The 19,318-nt window shown below is 40.6% G+C and overlaps 1 protein-coding gene across 4 annotated transcripts in view; it reads right to left on the bottom strand.

The window, feature by feature from the left end:
• LOC135111778 (transcription factor elt-3-like) overlaps nucleotides 1-19,318 on the bottom strand; it is a 261,683-nt gene that overhangs the window by 181,241 nt on the left and 61,124 nt on the right. For all 4 annotated transcript variants that reach the window (XM_064025503.1, XM_064025492.1, XM_064025496.1 and 1 more), the window contains exon 4: nucleotides 10,379-10,478. In XM_064025503.1, coding sequence (XP_063881573.1) covers nucleotides 10,379-10,478 — 100 coding nt within the window. The remainder of the gene's footprint in view (nucleotides 1-10,378; nucleotides 10,479-19,318) is intronic.

The raw sequence follows: 19,318 nt of genomic DNA, 5'->3' as shown, positions 1-19,318 counted from the left end.
AAAATGCAGTTAATGTTGTAACATTAAGAATGTGTTGTGTAATGTTTAAAGTTTTCATGCTGAATAGAAAGCAAAGTCATTGAGCTTCAGTTTGAAATAAACTAGTGCTTCCTAGCTCATTCCAGTACAAAAGTTATCACATTCTGCATATTGCCAAACTTTAACTGCGTTTTTTCTGCTTTTACATTATGGCGCTTACGTCACTATAGTGTGAGACGTGGGCATTGACCTTAACATCTTCTTGCCTCACTCCATCAGGTTGCTATCAACCAGTAAAGCACCCCTGAAACTCCCTTTCTCCACAATCATTTCCACTGGTGGATGGTCCAGGGAGTCGATGTTTACAAAGTTCTACAGACGACCTACAAGTAACCTTGGCCAATTTTCAAGAGCAATACTCTCATTGATTATGTATATGATCCAGCATCATAATGAGGACTAATCCATTCAATTCTTTTTTTTTTGCCATTCTCTGTTTTAAGCCATCTCTTTAAACACAATAAAATGTGTTGTTGTTTAGTTTTGTTACAAATTTTCAGGATATAAAATGATGCCTGCTTCAGCTTTCCTTAAGCTTCTGGTGGCTTGGTAGGTTTGAGGAACCTAAAGCTCTCACTGACTACTGGTGATGTCAGTTAAATGGTCATGAAGTGAAATTGTAGGATTAAACAAATACTTACCAAGTGTGAAGCTTGATCATAATTTCACAAATATTTAACTGTATCACTGAGGTAGTTAACACCCTCCCTGCCCATCCCTTTACTCTCATGAAGTTCAGTATGTAGCTAAAACCTAAGGCATATACTGGCTGCTTCCTAAAACCTACTCTCTGAAGGACTGACATAGAACTGGCAATGGGGACATCTCATTTACTACTTCAGTGACGCAGTTAAATATTTGTGAAATTATAATCAAACTTCACCCTTGGTAAGTATTTGTTTAATCTTAGAACTATTGAAGATGTTTTTGGCTAGGTGCCAGAAGTCATGAGGCGAGTTAGATCTTGAAAGGTTTTGACATTATTATATATAGAGAGAGTCATAGTGAAGAGCTCTGGAGCCCAGAGCAAGACCCAGACTGTATCTTGTTTCACTTAACAGCAGATAAATTGGCTAATTTGACTTGACATATACATCAATGGCTTTACAAAAGTGAGTTCCCATAGGGAAGAATATCTGATTATTTTTTATCCAATACCTAAGAAATTCAAGTGATGGTTATACTGGTTAATTGTGAAATATAAACATGTCCTTTATATCTAAATAATAGTACTTTCGATATGCATTAGTTTACCAGATAATAAATGGATTCTATAAACAGTGGGTGCCAAAAATACTGAGATCTTGCCTTATTCCTGGAAGCAAACATGCAGCCTTTTTTTATTGCGCCAAAATTCATATAAGCCAATATGACATCACTTATTGGTATCTGGCAGCTCAGGAATCCTCAGTGAGTGTTTGAGGGATGCTTGCTAGCATGTCAATGCCCATCTATGCATGGTACGAGTAGATTTATGCACCTGCTCATTTTATTATTTTTTTTCTCTCACTTTTTGCCTTCTTTGCTGCTGCTCCAGACCCAACTCAGATCAGGATGGGTCCCACGCAACTGATCAATGTGGAAAAAGTCTGTATTCTTGCTCTATGGAAGGAGAAAATGCCAATTAAAGAAACAGTGAGGAGGACAAGGGGAGGGAAGTCCACCATCATGCACCTGTATGCTGTCACACATGAGTTGTCACATAACTCCATACCCCAATATAGAAAGTGTCCTGGAAGGTTAAGAAAGACAACACTACTCAATGACTATCTTCTCAAGCTAGATGTGAACAGAAACCCTTGACTAACAGCAAAAGATCTCAAGAAACTCGACCCTAAGCTCCTTAAAGATGTCACCATTAGCACCATCCAACACTGCCTCAAGCATCACCTTGACATACCAAGTCATGTGGCAGCACACAAACCCTTACTGACTGATACTATGTGGCATAAACAGCTTCTTTTTTCCTAAAGAGCACAGGAATTGTTCAGTGGCAGACAGGCAGAAGGTTCTCTAGTCCAATGAGAGTAGTTTTCAAGTCATGACATCCCATAAACTTCATGTAAGGTGCCTCTTCACACATAATTGGTATGACCCCAGGTAAACTATTAAAACAGTAAAGCATAGTGTTTCTGTAATGATTTGGGGAAATGTGGGGAGGGATGGACTCTACTTCTAGCCTAAGAATGTGACCATGAATGGGGAGTGCTACATCCAAGTGAACACATGATCAACTCATGTCACTTATGGCACCACCAAGTCCATGCATGATGGTGGCCCTTGTCAAGCTGCTGAAAAAGTGTAACTTTCTCAATGACAAGAATATTCCCGTCATAAAGTGGCCAGACAACATTCTGGATTTAAATCCGGAAGGTCCTGGAAAAAGTGAGGGATGCACAGGTGTCATCAGTACCACAGTTGCAGGTCATCACATATGTCCAGTGTCAGGACATGACTTTGGATTACTTCAGGAACCTATATTAGAGCATACCACACTAGATCCGGATTGTGCTGAAGGCCAAGGGGGGGATAACAAGGTATTAGGGAGAATGTTACTTAAACTTGATCTGTTTTCACATCATTTATTTCATTTTGTTGCCAGTTGTGCTTTTTTTTTATTATTTATTTATTTATTTTTTTTTTTCATGCAGATAACAGTATTTTCAGTGCCCACTGTATATAACTTAAGACACAAAACATGCGCTTCCTTCCTCAATTTATTCTATTGCCTGGAAGCTATAGTCTGATGAAGGTCTTACCTTTTTCTGTCAATAACTTTGTTGGTGACCACTATGAGAATTTAAGGGGACCATCCAAGTTATTCTCCATTTTCATTATTCATGAATTAAACAGCATCAAATTTTTATAGACTACAAAGTTCTTTTAGATGGGTTATATGTATAAGCTTCATTAAATCTAGAGCAATAGTTTTTCTTTTTTAATGAAAATATGAAAAACTGAGGTTTAGATTTTTGCATATTTTACAAGTTTTTCTAGGGTTTTCTTGAAAACTTGTCAAAAGATACTATGATGGTTTTTCTAAGAAAATTATAAGACAAAATTTTCATTTTTGGTTTTGCTGTTGAGAAAAAATCCTAAATTTTACTCCGTCAAATCACCTGCTGAGGTGAGCTTCCCCATGAGATACGCTGCACCGCACCACACCTTCAGTTACTGACTTGTTTGCATCTAGCCTAAATAAGCAAGTAGCTTCTTTTTGCTCCTGGAAACCAGATCCAGAAGCAGAAGACTTCGATGCATTTTCACTTTACTGGGCAAAGTTCAAGCTATCTTACATCTTTCCTCCATTTTCATTAATTGCTGGAAGCCTGCAAAAGATGAGGGTGGAAGAGGCAAGGGGGTGGATAGTTGTTCCCCTGTGGATGTCACAGCCATGGATGGCACGTTGCTCAGGATGCTAGTTGCTCATCACCCATCTTCTGCCAAGGAGCACCCGGTCATGCATCACAGGAGATGGTCACAGTTTTGTAATAAATGGAACAACAATCCATTTAATCCCACTGCACCAACACCAAACACCAAAAAATTTCTTGTCTGAAACTTTCCACAGGAATGTGGGTTATGAATCTGTCAACACAGCGAGAAGTGCCCTCTCTTCACTAGGCATCATAGTGAATGGCTGCAGTGCTGGAAAACACCCATTGGCTATCATGTTTACAAAAGGGGTATTTAATCTAAGACCACCCCTACCCAGGTGCACTGAGACCTGGGACGTTCAACCAGTACTAAGGGAACTAAAATCCATGTAACCATTACACACTCTGTCTCTTAAGGATTTAACATTAAAACTTGTCATGTTAATGACAATGACCCAAGCTGCCAGAGCACAAACCTTGCACTTATTAGTTATTAATGGTATCCGCACTGAGCAAGACTCCATTTCGGTTCAATTGAGTGGAAACATTAAGCAATGCAGACAGCATTTTAACGTCCGTACGGTACAACTTCAGGCTTACTCCAGGGATACTAGCTTGTGTGTATGTGAAACATTACAGCATTACCTTGCAAAGACAGGAACTTAGACAGAGCATTTTACAGAAAACATATAGTTTACTCATCAGTTTCATCAAATCACACAAAGAGGTTACTAAAGACACCATTACCTGTTGGACCAAGACTATGCTTTTTTTTTTTTTTTATGTAGGAAAGATACTGACTTGGTAGGTATCATGGCAAAAGCAGGATGGTTGAGGAAGAGTACATTTGCTAAATATTATGACAAGCATATTATTAGGGCAGTAGACCATTATCAGGATGCAGTTCTGGAATAAGTATTGTTTCCTTTCTTTTTTCCTTTGGATGCCAAAATACATATTAGGATCTATTATGCAATCAGGTGAATTTTGTGTTACTTTATGCACATGTTCTGCATATTGGAAAACTACCAAATTGGTACGCTATATTAGGATATCGTTTCTTTTTTACTAGTGCAAATGTTCGCAAGGGTAGAAGGTCCACGTGTACTTGTGTGGACAGAGTGACAAGGTACAAAATTGTGATTTACATAGAAAATAATCTTAGCGCTGTACCAATATGTACCATAAAGGTTACTGTTGTGCAATAATATTTTAATCATCCAACAATCCAGTCTTTATGCTCAGACAATTTATAACAGGCACGACACCCACATGGCTTCAAAGCCTTGTGGGGAGGCGCACCTTAGCAGAAGGTGATTTGACAGGGTAAAATTATAAAGTACACAAGACTTACCTCGGGTCACTTGAAGTGTGCTTGTAATTTTATGAGACAAATCACCTCTGCCTGAGGGGAGATTTCACATGCCCTCCACTTTCCCCCCTCTAGCTTATGAGTACAACTTATTGTACCTTTTTGCACAGTAATTATTAGTTTATGTTATGTGGTGGATCGTTGCTTCAAAGTCTGAAGGTGTGGTGCGGTGCAGCACATCTCATGTGAAAGCTCCCCTCAACCAGAGGTGATTTGCCTCGTAAAATGACAAGCACACTTCAGCTGACCTGAGGTAAGTCTCGTGTACTTTATAATTTTCCCTCATCTGAATATTCCTCTTAAGCTAGAAAAAACTAAACAATCAAAATTGTCACATATATTTTTTTAGGTATTTTAATTCCCTTTCTAATGACACCAGAATAATCAAAATCAGACAATAAATGATGGAGAAATATGCCTCAATAGTGCAATAAGTTAGTTCTGAGATACAAGGCTTTAAAGTTTAAAGGGACACTCACATGCTTTTCATCCATATATAGCTATGTAACACTGGAATTTTTAGGTGCCAAGTATTATAATGTATTTATTTTGAGTTGAAGATGATTTTGAGCCATAACTGCATGGGTTAGATTCATAGATGACTTGTTCTGTTGGCATCTGGAATCTCTCAGATGGAACATTGCACACTTCAATGTTACAATGAGGGCTTCCCACACTGATATATGTGGCCCAGTGATAGGTGGTGAGTGTCAAACCAGGGACTTTTTTACTTTTTGTTTTGGGACGATGCATTTTGTCCACCAGTAGCTAAAGCTGCTCCACTGAAACTAAAACGTTATCTCCAGTGAATGAGATTTCTTTGTCATTCTCAAAAATTTTTGATCTCTTCACTAAGATTCTCTTGCTAATGGAGACAATGATGTTGAAGGCTGTGGCTGTAATTGTACAGCAGCAGAGACAGCAGAATTAGTAGATGGGACAGCAGAGGCAGAAACATAACTTCTACATGGAGTGGGAGTTGTGAGAGGTAAAGTGGTTGAAGGAACAGAGTGTGGGCTATTTCGTGAGGCTATGCACACACCCTCATGTTGTTCTATGCTCTTGGCTAATATCCAGTGTGCTTTTGCCAGTACCTTGCTCCTTTGGGTAAGGTATGACTTCCTCTTACCCACTATGGTGAAAGAAAGCAAAAAGTGAGGAGTGAGTGAACACTAAGCAGGTACAGAAGTTAATGAAAGAGAGAGCATCACAGACTCCATCCCTCTTTCTAAGTGTGTACAACATGCAATGAGGCTCTTCCTCACCCCCACTCTGCTAGGCTATGAGAGGAAAATTCCATACACCACTATATAAAAAAAAAATATTCCCCATAAACTTTAACTTTTTAATAAATACTTTTCTACAACCATCTCCCACCTACAATGACCTTGACTGAGTGACTGTGAGCAGGGGGGCATTTACATGGGTATTTAAATGGCATTTAAATGTGGAAGATGAATTATTGCACACACATTGTGAAATACTAGGCCTAAGGATGTCATGAAATGATTATGCATTTTTTGATATTTTTCAGATTTTCAACTCTGTCAGTACCCTTAAATGCAAGTATAAACAAAGAGGTATTTAAGATATGCATATACTCAATAAATATTCATTCCTTGCTATACAGGGCCAACCTACAGATCCAAGTCAACCTTATAATTATTTTGTAAGTGCATTGTAAGGCACAATATATATATATATATATATATATATATATATATATATATATATATATATATATATATATATATATATATATATATATATATATACATACACACACACAGCGGAATCTTAGTTCTCAAACTTACTTTGTTCCTGAATCCCATTCAAAATCCAAAATGTTTAAAAACAAAAACTATTTTCCCCATAGGAATCAATATAAAATGGATTAATCCATTCTCAGACGCCAGTCTACAATGCCTTAGAGGCTTATGACAGACGCTCCCACAGCCAAGATGGCTGCTTAATAACATTTACAGCTCAGAAATTATTAATCCAGAAAGGATGTAATGAATGAACTTAGTGACAAAGAACTCAGAAGATAATGTTTAGACACTCTGTGTCTCTTCTCAAAATATATAAAAACAAAGTAGATACTTATAGAAACTATAAATCAATAATAAATGGCAGCTTTTGCTTTGTCTTTTAATATTTTAAATCAGGTAATGTTGTTCTAGAACCAAATTATGGTACAACTGAAGCAATAATGAGTTCAAAATTTTGTTTGAAAAGGGAGGAGTTTTGTAACTGAGGTTCCACTGTATATATGAAATGAATTATAAAAAAATGTACATAATATTTTTGTGAAAAAAAAAGTTGAATATGAGCTTTCTGCAAAGTCCACAACAACACATCAGAATTAAAATTTCTGGCAGTACATAGCATCAACACCAGTACTGTGAACTCTCCCATTGCCATTTCAGGGGGTGTCTAGTAGCATAATGCTATAATTCTTGAGACACAGAGAAGGGAAAGCAGAACTAACATTGCATAGTCTGTATATGATGTCCTTTCCCAAAACTACAAGTGTTTACTTTTTTTTTTTTTATGTAGGAGGGACACTGACCAAGGGTAACAAAAATTCGATAAAAAAAAAATGCCCACTGAAATTCCAGTCCCATAAAAAGGGTCCAAAGCAGTAGTCAAAAATTGAAGGATAAGTGTCTTGACACCTCCCTCTTGAAGGAATTCAAGTCATAGGAAGGTGGAAATACAGAAGCAGCCAGGGAGTTCCAGAGTTTACCAGAGAAAGGGATGAATGATTGAAAATACTGGTTAGCTCTTGCATTAGAGAACGTGAAGAAAGTCTTGTGCTGCGAGGCCACGGAAGGAGGGGAGGCATGCAGTTAGCAAGATCAGAAGAGCAGTTAGCATGAAAATAGCAGTAGAAGACAGCTAGATATGCAACATTGTGGCGGTGAGAGAGAGGCTGAAGACAGTCAGTTAGAGGAGAGGAGTTGATGAGACAAAAAGCTTTTGATTCCACCCTGTCTAGAAGAGCAGTATGAGTGGAACCCCCCCAGACATGTGAAGCATACTCCATACATGGACGGATAAGGCCCTTGTACAGAGTTAGCAGCTGGGGGGTGAGAAAAACTGGCGGAGATGTCTCAGAACGCCTAACTTCATAGAAGCTGTTTTAGCTAGAGATGAGATGTGAAGTTTCCAGTTCAGATTATACATAAAGGACAGACCGAGGATGTTCAGTGTAGAAGAGGGGGTCAGTTGAGTGTCATTGAAGAAGAGGGGATAGTTGTCTGGAAGGTTGTGTCGAGTTGATAGATGGAGGAATTGAGTTTTTGAGGCATTGAACAATACCAGGTTTGCTCTGCCGCAATCAGAAATTTTAGAAAGATCAGAAGTCAAGTGTTCTGTGGGTTCCCTGAGTGAAATGTTTACGTCCTGAAAAGACGTGGAAAAGTGCAGGGTAGTATCATCAGCGTAGGAGTGGATAGGACAAGAAGTTTGGTTTAGATCATTAATGAATAATAAGAAGAGAGTGGGTGACAGGACAGAACCCTGAGGAACACCACTGTTAATAGATTTAGGAGAAGAACAGTGACTGTCTACCACAGCAGCAATAGAACAGTCAGAAAGAAAACTTGAGATGAAGTTACAGAGAGAAGGATAGAAGCCGTAGGAGGGTAGTTTGGAAATCAAAGCTTTATGAAAGACTCTATCAAAAGCTTTTGATATGTCCAAGGCAACAGCAAAAGTTTCACCAAAATCTCTAAAAGAGAATGACCAAGACTCAGTAAGGAAAGCCAGAAGATCACCAGTAGAGCGGCCTTGACAGAACCCATACTGGTGATCAGATAGAAGGTTGTGAAGTGATAGATGTTTAAGAATCTTCCTGTTGAGGATAGATTCAAAAACTTTAGATAGGCAGGAAATTAAAGCAATAGGACAGTAGTTTGAGGGATTAGAATGGTCACCCATTTAAGGAACAGGCTGAATGTAGGCAAACTTCCAGCAAGAAGGAAAGGTAGATGTTGACAGACAGAGCTGAAAGAGTTTGACTAGGCAAGGTGCAAGCACGGAGGCACAGTTTCGTAGAACAATAGGAAGAACCCCATCAGTTCCACAAGCCTTCCGAGAGTTTAGGCCAGCAAGGGCATGGAAAACATCATTGCGAAGAATTTTAATAGGTAGCATGAAGTAGTCAGAGGGTGGAGGAGACGAAGGAACAAGCCCAGAATCGTCCAAGGTAGAGTTTTTTGCAAAGGTTTGAGTGAAGACTTTAGCTTTAGAAATAGATGTGATAGCAGTGGTGCCATCTGGTTGAAATAAGGGAGGGAAAGAAGAAGCAAAGTTATTGGAGATATTTTTGGCTAGATGCCAGAAATCACAAGGGGAGTTAGATCTTGAAAGGTTCTGACACTTTCTGTTAATGAAGGAGTTTTTGGCTAGTTGGAGAACAGACTTGGCATGGTTCCAGGCAGAAATATAAAGTGCATGAGATTCTGGTGATGGAAGTCTTAAGTACCTTTTGTGGGCCACCTCTCTATCATGTATAGCACGAGAACAAGCTGTGTTAAACCAAGGTTTGGAAGGTTTAGGTCGAGAAAAAGAGTGAGGAATGTATGCCTCCATGCCAGACATTATCACCTCTGTTATGCGCTCAGCACACAAAGATGGTCTCTGACACGGAAGCAGTAGTCATTCCAAGGAAAATCAGCATAATACCTCAGGTCCCCCCAACTAGCAGAGGCAAAATGCCAGAGGCACCTTTGCTTAGGGGGATCCTGAGGAGGGATTGGAGCAATAGGACAAGATACAGAGATGAGATTGTGATCGGAGGAGCCCAATGGAGAAGAAAGGGTGACAGCATAAGCAGAAGGATTAGAGGTCAGGAAAAGGTCAAGAATGTTGGGCGTATCTCCAAGACGGTCAAGAATACAAGTAGGGTGTTGCACCAATTGCTCTAGATCATGGAGGATAGCAAAGTTGAAGGCTAGTTCACCAGGATGGTCAGTGAAGGGAGAGGAAAGCCAAAGCTGGTGGTGAACATTGAAGTCTCCAAGAATGGAGATCTCTGCAGAAGGGAAGAGGGTCAGAATGTGCTCCACTTTGGAAGTTAAGTAGTCAAAGCCAAGCTTCCTCATTTTCCTTCACAGCCATTGTCTAGTAACAAAACCAAACAAAATGTACCTAACCAATTTGAACACAGCATCTTGACATGAATTAAATAGCTTCATAGGTGGTTGTTTTTTTTGTTTTTTTTTTCCATCACATCACTCATGTAAGTAAGCTTTTCTTTAACTCGGATTTTATTGTGATTTTTTAAGCTAAAATCCCACTGAAAGAAAGATTTCAGATCATCTATGAGATTAGAGGAAATGTGATGAGGTACCAGAAGGCATAATTTATTGCCTTGAAATTAAAAGAAAAGCATGACATTAACCATTAACACAAAAGCATTTCACTAATAATGCCACAATCTCATCTCATCCAAATCATGTGGCAATTAAAATTGTGGTCAAATCATGTGTACTGCATCTTAAAATGTAAACAGAATCATTTGCTGATCTATATATTACTTTTCTTTATATCGCCTAAAACCTATTTTAAACAAATTACTCACTTAGGCTTCCAAAGTTTGCCTCAGGAACTGCCAGGCCCTTGATTTTCAGCGATTCTGCAGTTTTCAGTAGAGATGCTAGGTTGGCCTGTCGCACATTAACCTGTAAGCAATTAATTAGCTATTATTAAGAGGAGCATATCAAAGAAAATGATTCTCTTCATTACAGTAACCATAAATACAAGTCCCGCAAGTTAAGGTACATGCTTTGAGATTTGATAGTTCAAATAATTCTAAGTCAAAAATACTCTATACACATATGCTGTGTTTTGCTTTATTTTACAAGAAATTTAAGTGCAAGTTGTGTGTTAAAGGAACCGCTTGCCTGGATAGGCCTCTGTCTCCCTCCTTCCCTCCTCAGCTGGCTAAATATTGGAGTGGCACTGCATAGCATTAAGTGATCATTTATTGTGTACAATCTGCACATTCAAAGGCTTACAGTTTCCTGTCAAAATTTGACTGTATAGATTATTCAATGCCATTCGAGTACATAGTCAGCCAAGGAGGGAAGGAGATGGAGGCCCACCCAGGTAAGCGGTTTCTGCAACACAAAACTTACATGCTAATTTCTCACAAAATAAGGCAAAACACAACATGTGTGTATAGAGTATTTTTTTACTTAAAATTACTTGGACTATTAAAATCCTTAAGTATGTATCATAACCCACAGGACACCCTATATAAAAATATTGTTAATCATAAGCTCTTAACATACTAAAACACACACACATCCAGATACACCAAAAAAGATTAAAAATCCAAACTAACACCTGCTATGAAACCTTTTTTTATGTAGGAGGGACACTGGCCAAGGGCAACAAAATCCAATAAAAAAAAATAAGGTCCACTGAGATGCTGGTCCCTGAATAGGATACAGAGCAGTAGTCAAAAATTCAAGGATAAGTATCTTGAAACCTCACTCTTGAAGGAATTCAAGTCATGGGAAGGTGGAAATACAGAAGCTAGCAGGAAGTTCCAAAGTTTACCAGAGAGAGGGATGAATGATTGAGAATACTGGTTAACTCTTGTATTAGAGAGGTGGACAGAATAAGGGTGAGAGAAAAAAGAAAGTTTTATGCAGTGAGGTCACAGGAGGAGGGGAGGCATGCAGTTAGAAAGATCAGAAAAGCAGTTAACATAAAAACAGTAGTAGAAGATAGCAAGTGATGTAACATTGTGGTGATGAAAAAAGAAGCTGAAGACAGTCAGTTAGAGGAGAAGAGTTGATGAGACAAGAAGCTTTTGATTCCAACCTATCTAGAAGAGTGGTATAAGTGGGACACCCCCCAGACATGGGAAGTATACTCCATACATGGATGGATAAGGCCCATGTACAGAGTTAATTAAGAACATAAGAATATAAGCAATAAGGGAAGCTGCAAGAAGCAACCAGGCTTACACAAGGCAGTCCCTGTATGAAATATACCTACCTATTTCCACCTTTCACCCTCATCCATAAACCCATCTAATCTTCTCTTAAAGCTCCCTAATGTCTTAGCACTAACAACATGATTACTGAGTCTATTCCATTCATCTACCAATTTCTTCCTATCTCTTTCTTAAACCTAAATTTTTCAAGCTTGAACCCATTATTTCTTGTTCTAACATGGTTGCTGATCCTAAGAATTTTGCTTACATCCCCAATGTTATACCCCGTATACCACTTAATGACTTCTATCAGGTCCCCTCTTATCCTACGTCTCTCTAAAGAACATAAATTTAACAGCTTCAACCTTGCCTCATAAGGAATACTCTTCATCCCCTGTATCCTTTTAGTCATTCTTCTCTGTACTGATTCTAATAGACCTATATTTTTCCTGTAATGTGGGGACCAGAACTGCACAGCATAGTCTTGATGAGGTCTGACCAGCGCCAAATATAACTTTAAAATTACTTCAGGCCTTCTACTTTTAACACTCCTAAAAATTTATCCTAATACCCTATTTGCCCTGTTTCTGGCCTCTATGCATTGCTTTACTAGACAGAGTTCAGAGCTAACTATAACTCCTAAATCTTTTACATACCCTGAACCTACCAGTTTCGTTGTTTATTGTATACCTACTGTGTGGGTTTCCTCTACCTATGCTAAGTACTTTGCATTAAACTGCATTTGCCATCTGTCCGTCCATTCATTCATCCTATCTTGTCAAAATCTACCTGCAAGGCGATGGCATCCGATTCTGACCTAATTAATCTACCTATCTTTGTGTCATCCACAACACAGGAGGAGGCAGTAGACACCTGCCGAAATGATTACTCCCAGTGAGTCTAAAGCACTGTTCAGGGGGTGCTGTGAACTTACCATTAAACCCAGCTGTGACCTCACTGAACATTTCCCTTTGTGTCTCACAACAGAAGGGGGCAGTCACAGCCTGCCCTCTAAAGACAACTCTCTTCCTCCACACAAAACTACAAGCACCTAATAACACACACACCCTTCACTCAAAAATTTTAAAATCATCATGGCGACTCCTAAACCAGCCTCAGAATCCCCATCTGAGGAGGGAACCATAAATGTCCCCAGCTCGAACTGCCTTTCTGTTGATGACCCTAAGTGTCTGGACACCCCCCTCAACTTTTTCTTCATTAACTTCTGCAACATTCGCGGTCTAAGATCTAATTTTCAATCTGTAGAACACCACCTCTCCTCTTCTAAACCTCACCTTCTTTGCCTCACTGAAACTCAGGTGTCTGAGGCAACTGACTGTAGCCCCTTTTCTGTTCCCTTCTACTTTCTCTATCCTCATTTTCGATCCAAAGCTGGATGCTGCGTTTATGTGCGCAATGACTTAACCTGCTTTCATGCCCATGCTCTTGAATCTTCCAAGTTTACCACCATCTGGCTACGACTACAGGGTCACTCTCAAACTAAATTTATCTGTGCTGTATACCTTTCACCTAACTCCTCTGACTATAAGAAATTCTTTGACTACTCAACTTCCAAAGTGGAGCACATTCTGACCCTCTTCCCTTTTGCAGAGATCTCCATTCTTGGAGACTTCAATGTTCACCACCAGCTTTGGCTTTCCTCTCCCTTCACTGACCATCCTGCTCAGTGCTATCCTCCACGACCTAGAGCAATTGGTCCAACACCCTATTCGTATTCCTGACCACCTTGGGGATACGCCCAACATTCTTGACCTTTTCCTGACCTCTAATCCTTTTGCTTATGCTGTCACCCTTTCTTCTCTGTTGGGCTCCTCCGATCACAATCTCATACCTGTATCTTGTCCTATTGCTCCAATCCCTCCTCAGGATCCCCCTAAGCGAAGGTGCCTCTGGCGTTTTGCCTCTGCTAGTTGGGGGGACCTGAGGAGGTATTATACTGGTTTTCCTTGGAATGATTACCGCTTCCGTGTCAGAGATCCATCTTTGTGTGCTGAGTGCATAACAGAGGTGATAGTGTCTGGCATGGAGGCATACATTCCTCACTTTTTTCTCATCCTAAACCTTCTAAACCTTGGTTTAACACAGCTTGTTCTCGTGCTATACATGATAGAGAGGTGGCCCACAAAAGGTACTTAAGCCTTCCATCACCAGAATCTCATGCACTTTATATTTCTGCCCGGAACCATGCCAAGTCTGTTCTCCAACTAGCCAAAAACTCCTTCATTAACAGAAAGTGTCAAAACCTTTCAAGATCTAACTCCCCTCATGACTTTTGGCATCTAGCTAAAAATATCTCCAATAACTTTGCTTCTTCTTTCCCTCCTTTATTTCAACCAGATTTCACTACTGCTATCACATCTATTTCTAAAGCTGAACTCTTCGCTCAAACCTTTGCAAAAAACTCAACCTTGGACGATTCTGGGCTTGTTCCTCCCTCTCCTCCACCCTCTGACTAATCATGCCACCTATTAAAATTCTTCGCAATGATGTTTTCCATGCCCTTGCTGGCCTAAACCCTCAGAAGGCTTATGGACCTGATGAGGTCCCTCCTATTGTTCTCTGAAACTGTGCCTCCATGCTTGCACCTTGCCTAGTCAAACTCTTTCACCTCTGTCTGTCTGTCAACATCTACCTTTCCTTATTGCTGGAAGTTTGCCTACATTCAACCTGTTCCTAAAAAGGGTGACCGTTCTAATCCCTCAAACTACCATCCTACTGCTTTAATTTCCTGCCTATCTAAAGTTTTCGAATCTATCCTCAATAGGAAGATTCTTAAACATCTATCACTTCACAACCTTCTATCTGATCGCCAGTATGGGTTCCGTCAAGGCCACTCTACTGGTGATCTGGCTTTTCTTACTGAGTCTTGGTCATCCTCATTCTGCGTGTCGCTTTTGCCTTCATTGCTTTGTTGAATTTTTGAGCACAATGCCAAAAAGCAAGGTAAGGAGGATGAGGCAACAATGTGGTATAGCAGCTTGACAGCTGCAGCTTGCCAGAAGAGCAGATGCAGCAGAACATCAAACATCATCCCCTGCAACCACCACCACCACCACCAATATCCCTGCCATGACATCAGCTGCAGCAACCCATCAACACCCACCACTACCTCTTCCATGTACACCTCTATCAGCAGGTGTGATATCATAGAGGAATGTACTGTTGAATAGTACACAGCTGCGAATTCTCTTCAGCAACATGATCTATGACAAATGCACAAAGAATGTCGAGGTTGTCGTCAATAACAAGGCGATGGACTCGGAATGCTCTGCCATTAGTTTATGTGAGACTCCCAGGACTGCAGCACCACCAACCATGTAGTCTTTTACCACCTGTCTGCCAAGGATGTCGGACAGCATAGTCTCTGTCCTCATGGAGAAGAGTCTTGGTGCTTCGTGCAGAGGGTAGAGGCTCTGGGGGAAGGAGCCAGAGCCTCACAACACCAAGAAGCTCTACCTGTCCAACATCCATGGCGAGCAGCTGGAGCTTGTAAAGGGTGTTTACAAAGACCTTGCAAATCCAGCACTGCTTTTTTTTTTTTTTCATGAAGGAGGGACACTGGCCAAGGGCAACAAAAATCCAATAAAAAAATGCCCACTGAAATGCCAGTCCCATAAAAGGATCCAAAGCAATAGTCAAAAATTGAATGATAAGTGTCTTGAAACCTCCCTCTTGAAGGAATTCAAGTTATAGGAAGGTGGAAATACAGAAGCATGCAGGGAGTTCTAGACTTTACCAGAGAAAGGGATGAATGATTGAGAATACTGGTTAACTCTTGCATTAGAGAGGTGGACAGAATAGGGGTGAGAGAAAGAAGAAAGTCTTGTGCTCCAAGGCCGTGGGAGGAGGGGAGGCATGCAGTTAGCAAGATCAGAAGAGCATGAAAATAGCAGTAGAAGACAGCTAGAGATGCAACATTGCAGCGATGAGGGAGAGGCTGAAGACAGTCAGTTAGAGGAGAGGAGTTGATGAGACAAAAAGCTTTTGATACCACCCTGTCTAGAAGAGCAGTATGAGTGGAACCACCCCAAAACATGTGAAGCATACCCCATACATGGACAGATAAGGCCCTTTAACAGAGTTAGCAGCTGGGGTGGTGAGAAAAACTGGCAGAGATGTCTCAGAACGACCAAATTCATAGAAGCACTTTTAGCTAGAGATGAGATGTGAAGTTTCCAGTTCAGATTATAAATAAAGGGCAGACTGAGGATGTTCAGTGTAGAAGAGGGGGGCAGTTGAGTGTCATTGAATAAGAGGGGATAGTTGTCTGGAAGGTTGTGTCGAGTTGATAGATGGAGGAATTGAGTTTTTGAGGCATTGAACAATACCAGGTTTGCTCTGCCCCAATCAGAAATTTTAGAAAGATCAGAAGTCAAGCATTCTGTGCCTTCCCTGCCTGAAATATTTACTTCCTGAAGGATTGGACGTCTATGAAAAGACGTGGAAAAGTGCAGGGTGGTATCATCGGCGAAGGAGTGGATAGGACAAGAAGTTTGATTTAGTGGATCATTAATGAATTACAAGAGAGTGGGTGACAGGACAGAACCCTGAGGAACACCACTGGTAATAGATTTAGGAGAAGAACAGTGACTGTCTACCACAGCAGCAATAGAACGGTCAGAAAGGAAACCTGAGATGAAGTTACAGAGAGAAGGATAGAAGCCGTAGGAGGGTAGTTTGGAAATCAAAGCTTTGTGGCAGACTCTATCAAAAGCTTTTGATATGTCCAAGGCAACAGCAAAAGTTTCACCATAATCTCTAAAAGAGGATGACCAAAACTTGGTAAGGAAAGCCAGAAGTAGAGCGGCCTTGACAGAACCCATATTGGCGATCAGATAGAAGGTTATGAAGTGATAGATGTTTAAGAATCTTCCTGTTGAGGATAGATTCAAAAACTTTAGATAGACAGGAAATTAAAGCAATAGGACAATAGTTTGAAGGATTAGAACGGTCACCCTTTTTAGGAACAGGCTGAATGTAGGAAAATTTCCAGTAAAAAGGAAAGGTAGATGTTGACAGACAGAGCTGAAAGAGTTCGACTAGGCAAGGTGCAAGCACAGAGGCACAGTTTTGGAGAACAATAGGACGGACCCCATCAGGTCCACAAGCCTTCCAAGGGTTTAGGCCAGCGAGGGCATGGAAAACATCATTCTGAAGAATTTTAATAGGTAGCATGAAGTAGTCAGAGGGTGGAGGAGAGGGAAGAACAAGCCCAGAATCGTCCAAGGTAGGGTTTTTAGCAAAGGTTTGAGCGAAGAGTTCAGCTTTAGAAATAGATGTGATAGCAGTGGTGCCATCTGGTTGAAATAAGGGAGGGAAAGAAGGAGACGCAAAGTTATTGGAGATATTTTTGGCTAGATGCCAGAAGTCATGAGGGAAGTTAGATCTTGAAAAGTTTTGACACTTCCCGTTAATGTAGGAGTTTTTGGCTAGTTGGAGAATAGACTTGGCATGGTTCTGGGCAGAAATATAAAGTGCATGAGATTCTAGTGATGGAAAGCTTAACCCTTTCAGGTCGCAAATAGGTTTTTGGATCATGTCTGTGATACGCAAATCCGGCCAAAAAATCGAGGTTTGTAAAAATGGAAAAGAATCATATTCTCATGCATAATAGAGTTTTACGCATCCACTGTGAAAAATTTAGGTCTCTACTCAGCCTGGAAAGGGATGCAATAATGATGGGAAGTTGTATTTCTGGTAATACATTGTGCGCTGTTGAGTGTTGCCATCGTAGTGGGTGGTTATTTTCCGCCGCAACTTGTGCAGCATTTCTCTCTAAATTACGCAGTATTTTCCACCTGATTTGTTTCAGTGCGGTTACCATGTAAGGTTTATGTAAACAATATAGCGAGAGGAAGTCATGAGCGAGGATACACATGCCCATATAGGGTAATATACGAAATATGCATTATACTACCAATAAATGAATTATATCTGGCATATCTGCTCTCTAACAACAAGTTTTTATCACTACTCATGTTATTTCAGTAAATAAATGCACAAATAGCCACTAGCGACATCTGGAAATAATAATAATTGTGAAAAAAGGGGCATCTGATACCTTACAGTGTGATTGCCATTGTGACTATATTTTCCTAACCACACAACTAGTGGCACATCCCATGAGTTGAGCAAGGATGGGAGAGTGTCAGCTGGCCACAAGCAGCAGCCAGGAGGCGCGCAATTTAATTCTGTGGCTTGTCAAATATGGGACCACGATCGTGGTCTGGAGCACTGAATGGGTTAAGAACCTTTTGTGGGCCACTTCTTTATCATGTATAGCACGAGAACAAGCTGTGTTATACCAAGGTTTGGAAGGTTTAGATCAAGAAAAAGAGTGAGGGATGTACACCTCCATGCCAGACACTATCACCTCTGTTATGCACTCAGCACACAAAGACGGGTCTCTGACATGGAAGCAGTAGTCATTCCAAGGAAAATTAGCAAAATACCTCCTCAGGTCCCCCCAACTAGCAGAGGCAAAACGCCAGAGGCACCTTCACTTTGGGGGATCCTAAGGAGGGATTGGAGCGATAGGACAAGATACAGATATGAGATTGTGATCGGAGGAGCCCAACGGAGAAGAAAGGGTAACAGCATAAGCAGAAGGATTAGAGGTCAGGAAAAGATCAAGAATGTTGGGTGTATCTCCAAGACGGTCAGGAATATGAATAGGGTGTTGCACCAATTGCTCTAGGTCGTGGAGGATAGCAAAGTTGAAGGCTAGTTCACCAGGATGGTCAGTGAAGGGAGAGGAAAGCCAAAGCTGGTGGTGAACATTGAAGTCTCCAAGAATGAAGATCTCTGCAAAATGGAAGAGGGTCAGAATGTGCTCCACTTTGGAAGTTAAGAAGTCAAAGAATTCCTTATAGTCAGAGGAGTTAGGTGAGAGATATACAACACAGATAAATTTAGTTTGAGAGTGACTCTGTAGTCGTAGCCAGATGGTGGAAAACTCAGAAGATTCAAGAGCGTAGGCACGAAAGCAAGTTAAGTAATTGCACACATAAACGCAACATCCAGCTTTGGATCGAAAATGAAGATAGAGAAAGTAGGAGGGAACAGAAAAGGGGCTACAGTCAGTTGCCTCAGACACCTGAGTTTCAGTGAGGAAAAGAAGATGAGATTTAGAAGAGGAGAGGTGGTGTTCTACAGATTGAAAATTAGATCTTAGACTGCGAATGTTGCAGAAGTTAATGAAGAAAAAGTTGAGGGGGGTGTCAAGACACTTAGGGTCGTCGACAGAAAGGCAGTCCGACCTGTGGACATTTATGGTCCCCTCCCCAGATGGGGACACCGAGGCTGGTATAGGAGTTGCCATGATAATTTTGAAATTTTTGAGTGAAGGGTGTGTGTGTGTTATTAGGTGCTTGTAGTTTTGTGTGGAGGAAGAGAGTTGTCTTTAGAGGGCAGGCTGTGACTGCCCCCTTGTGTTGTGAGACACAAAGGGAAACGTTCAGTGAGGTCACAGCTGGGTTTAATAATAAGTTCACAACACCCCCTGAACAGTGCTTTAGACTTCACTGGGAGTAATTATCATTTCGGCAGGTGTCT

The sequence above is a fragment of the Scylla paramamosain genome, chromosome 2, assembly GCF_035594125.1.
Source record: "Scylla paramamosain isolate STU-SP2022 chromosome 2, ASM3559412v1, whole genome shotgun sequence".
In the NCBI taxonomy this organism is placed as follows: Eukaryota; Metazoa; Arthropoda; class Malacostraca; order Decapoda; family Portunidae; genus Scylla; species Scylla paramamosain.
The sequence above is the reverse complement of the archived record's forward strand: the minus strand, read 5'-3'. Positions and strand labels throughout refer to the sequence as shown.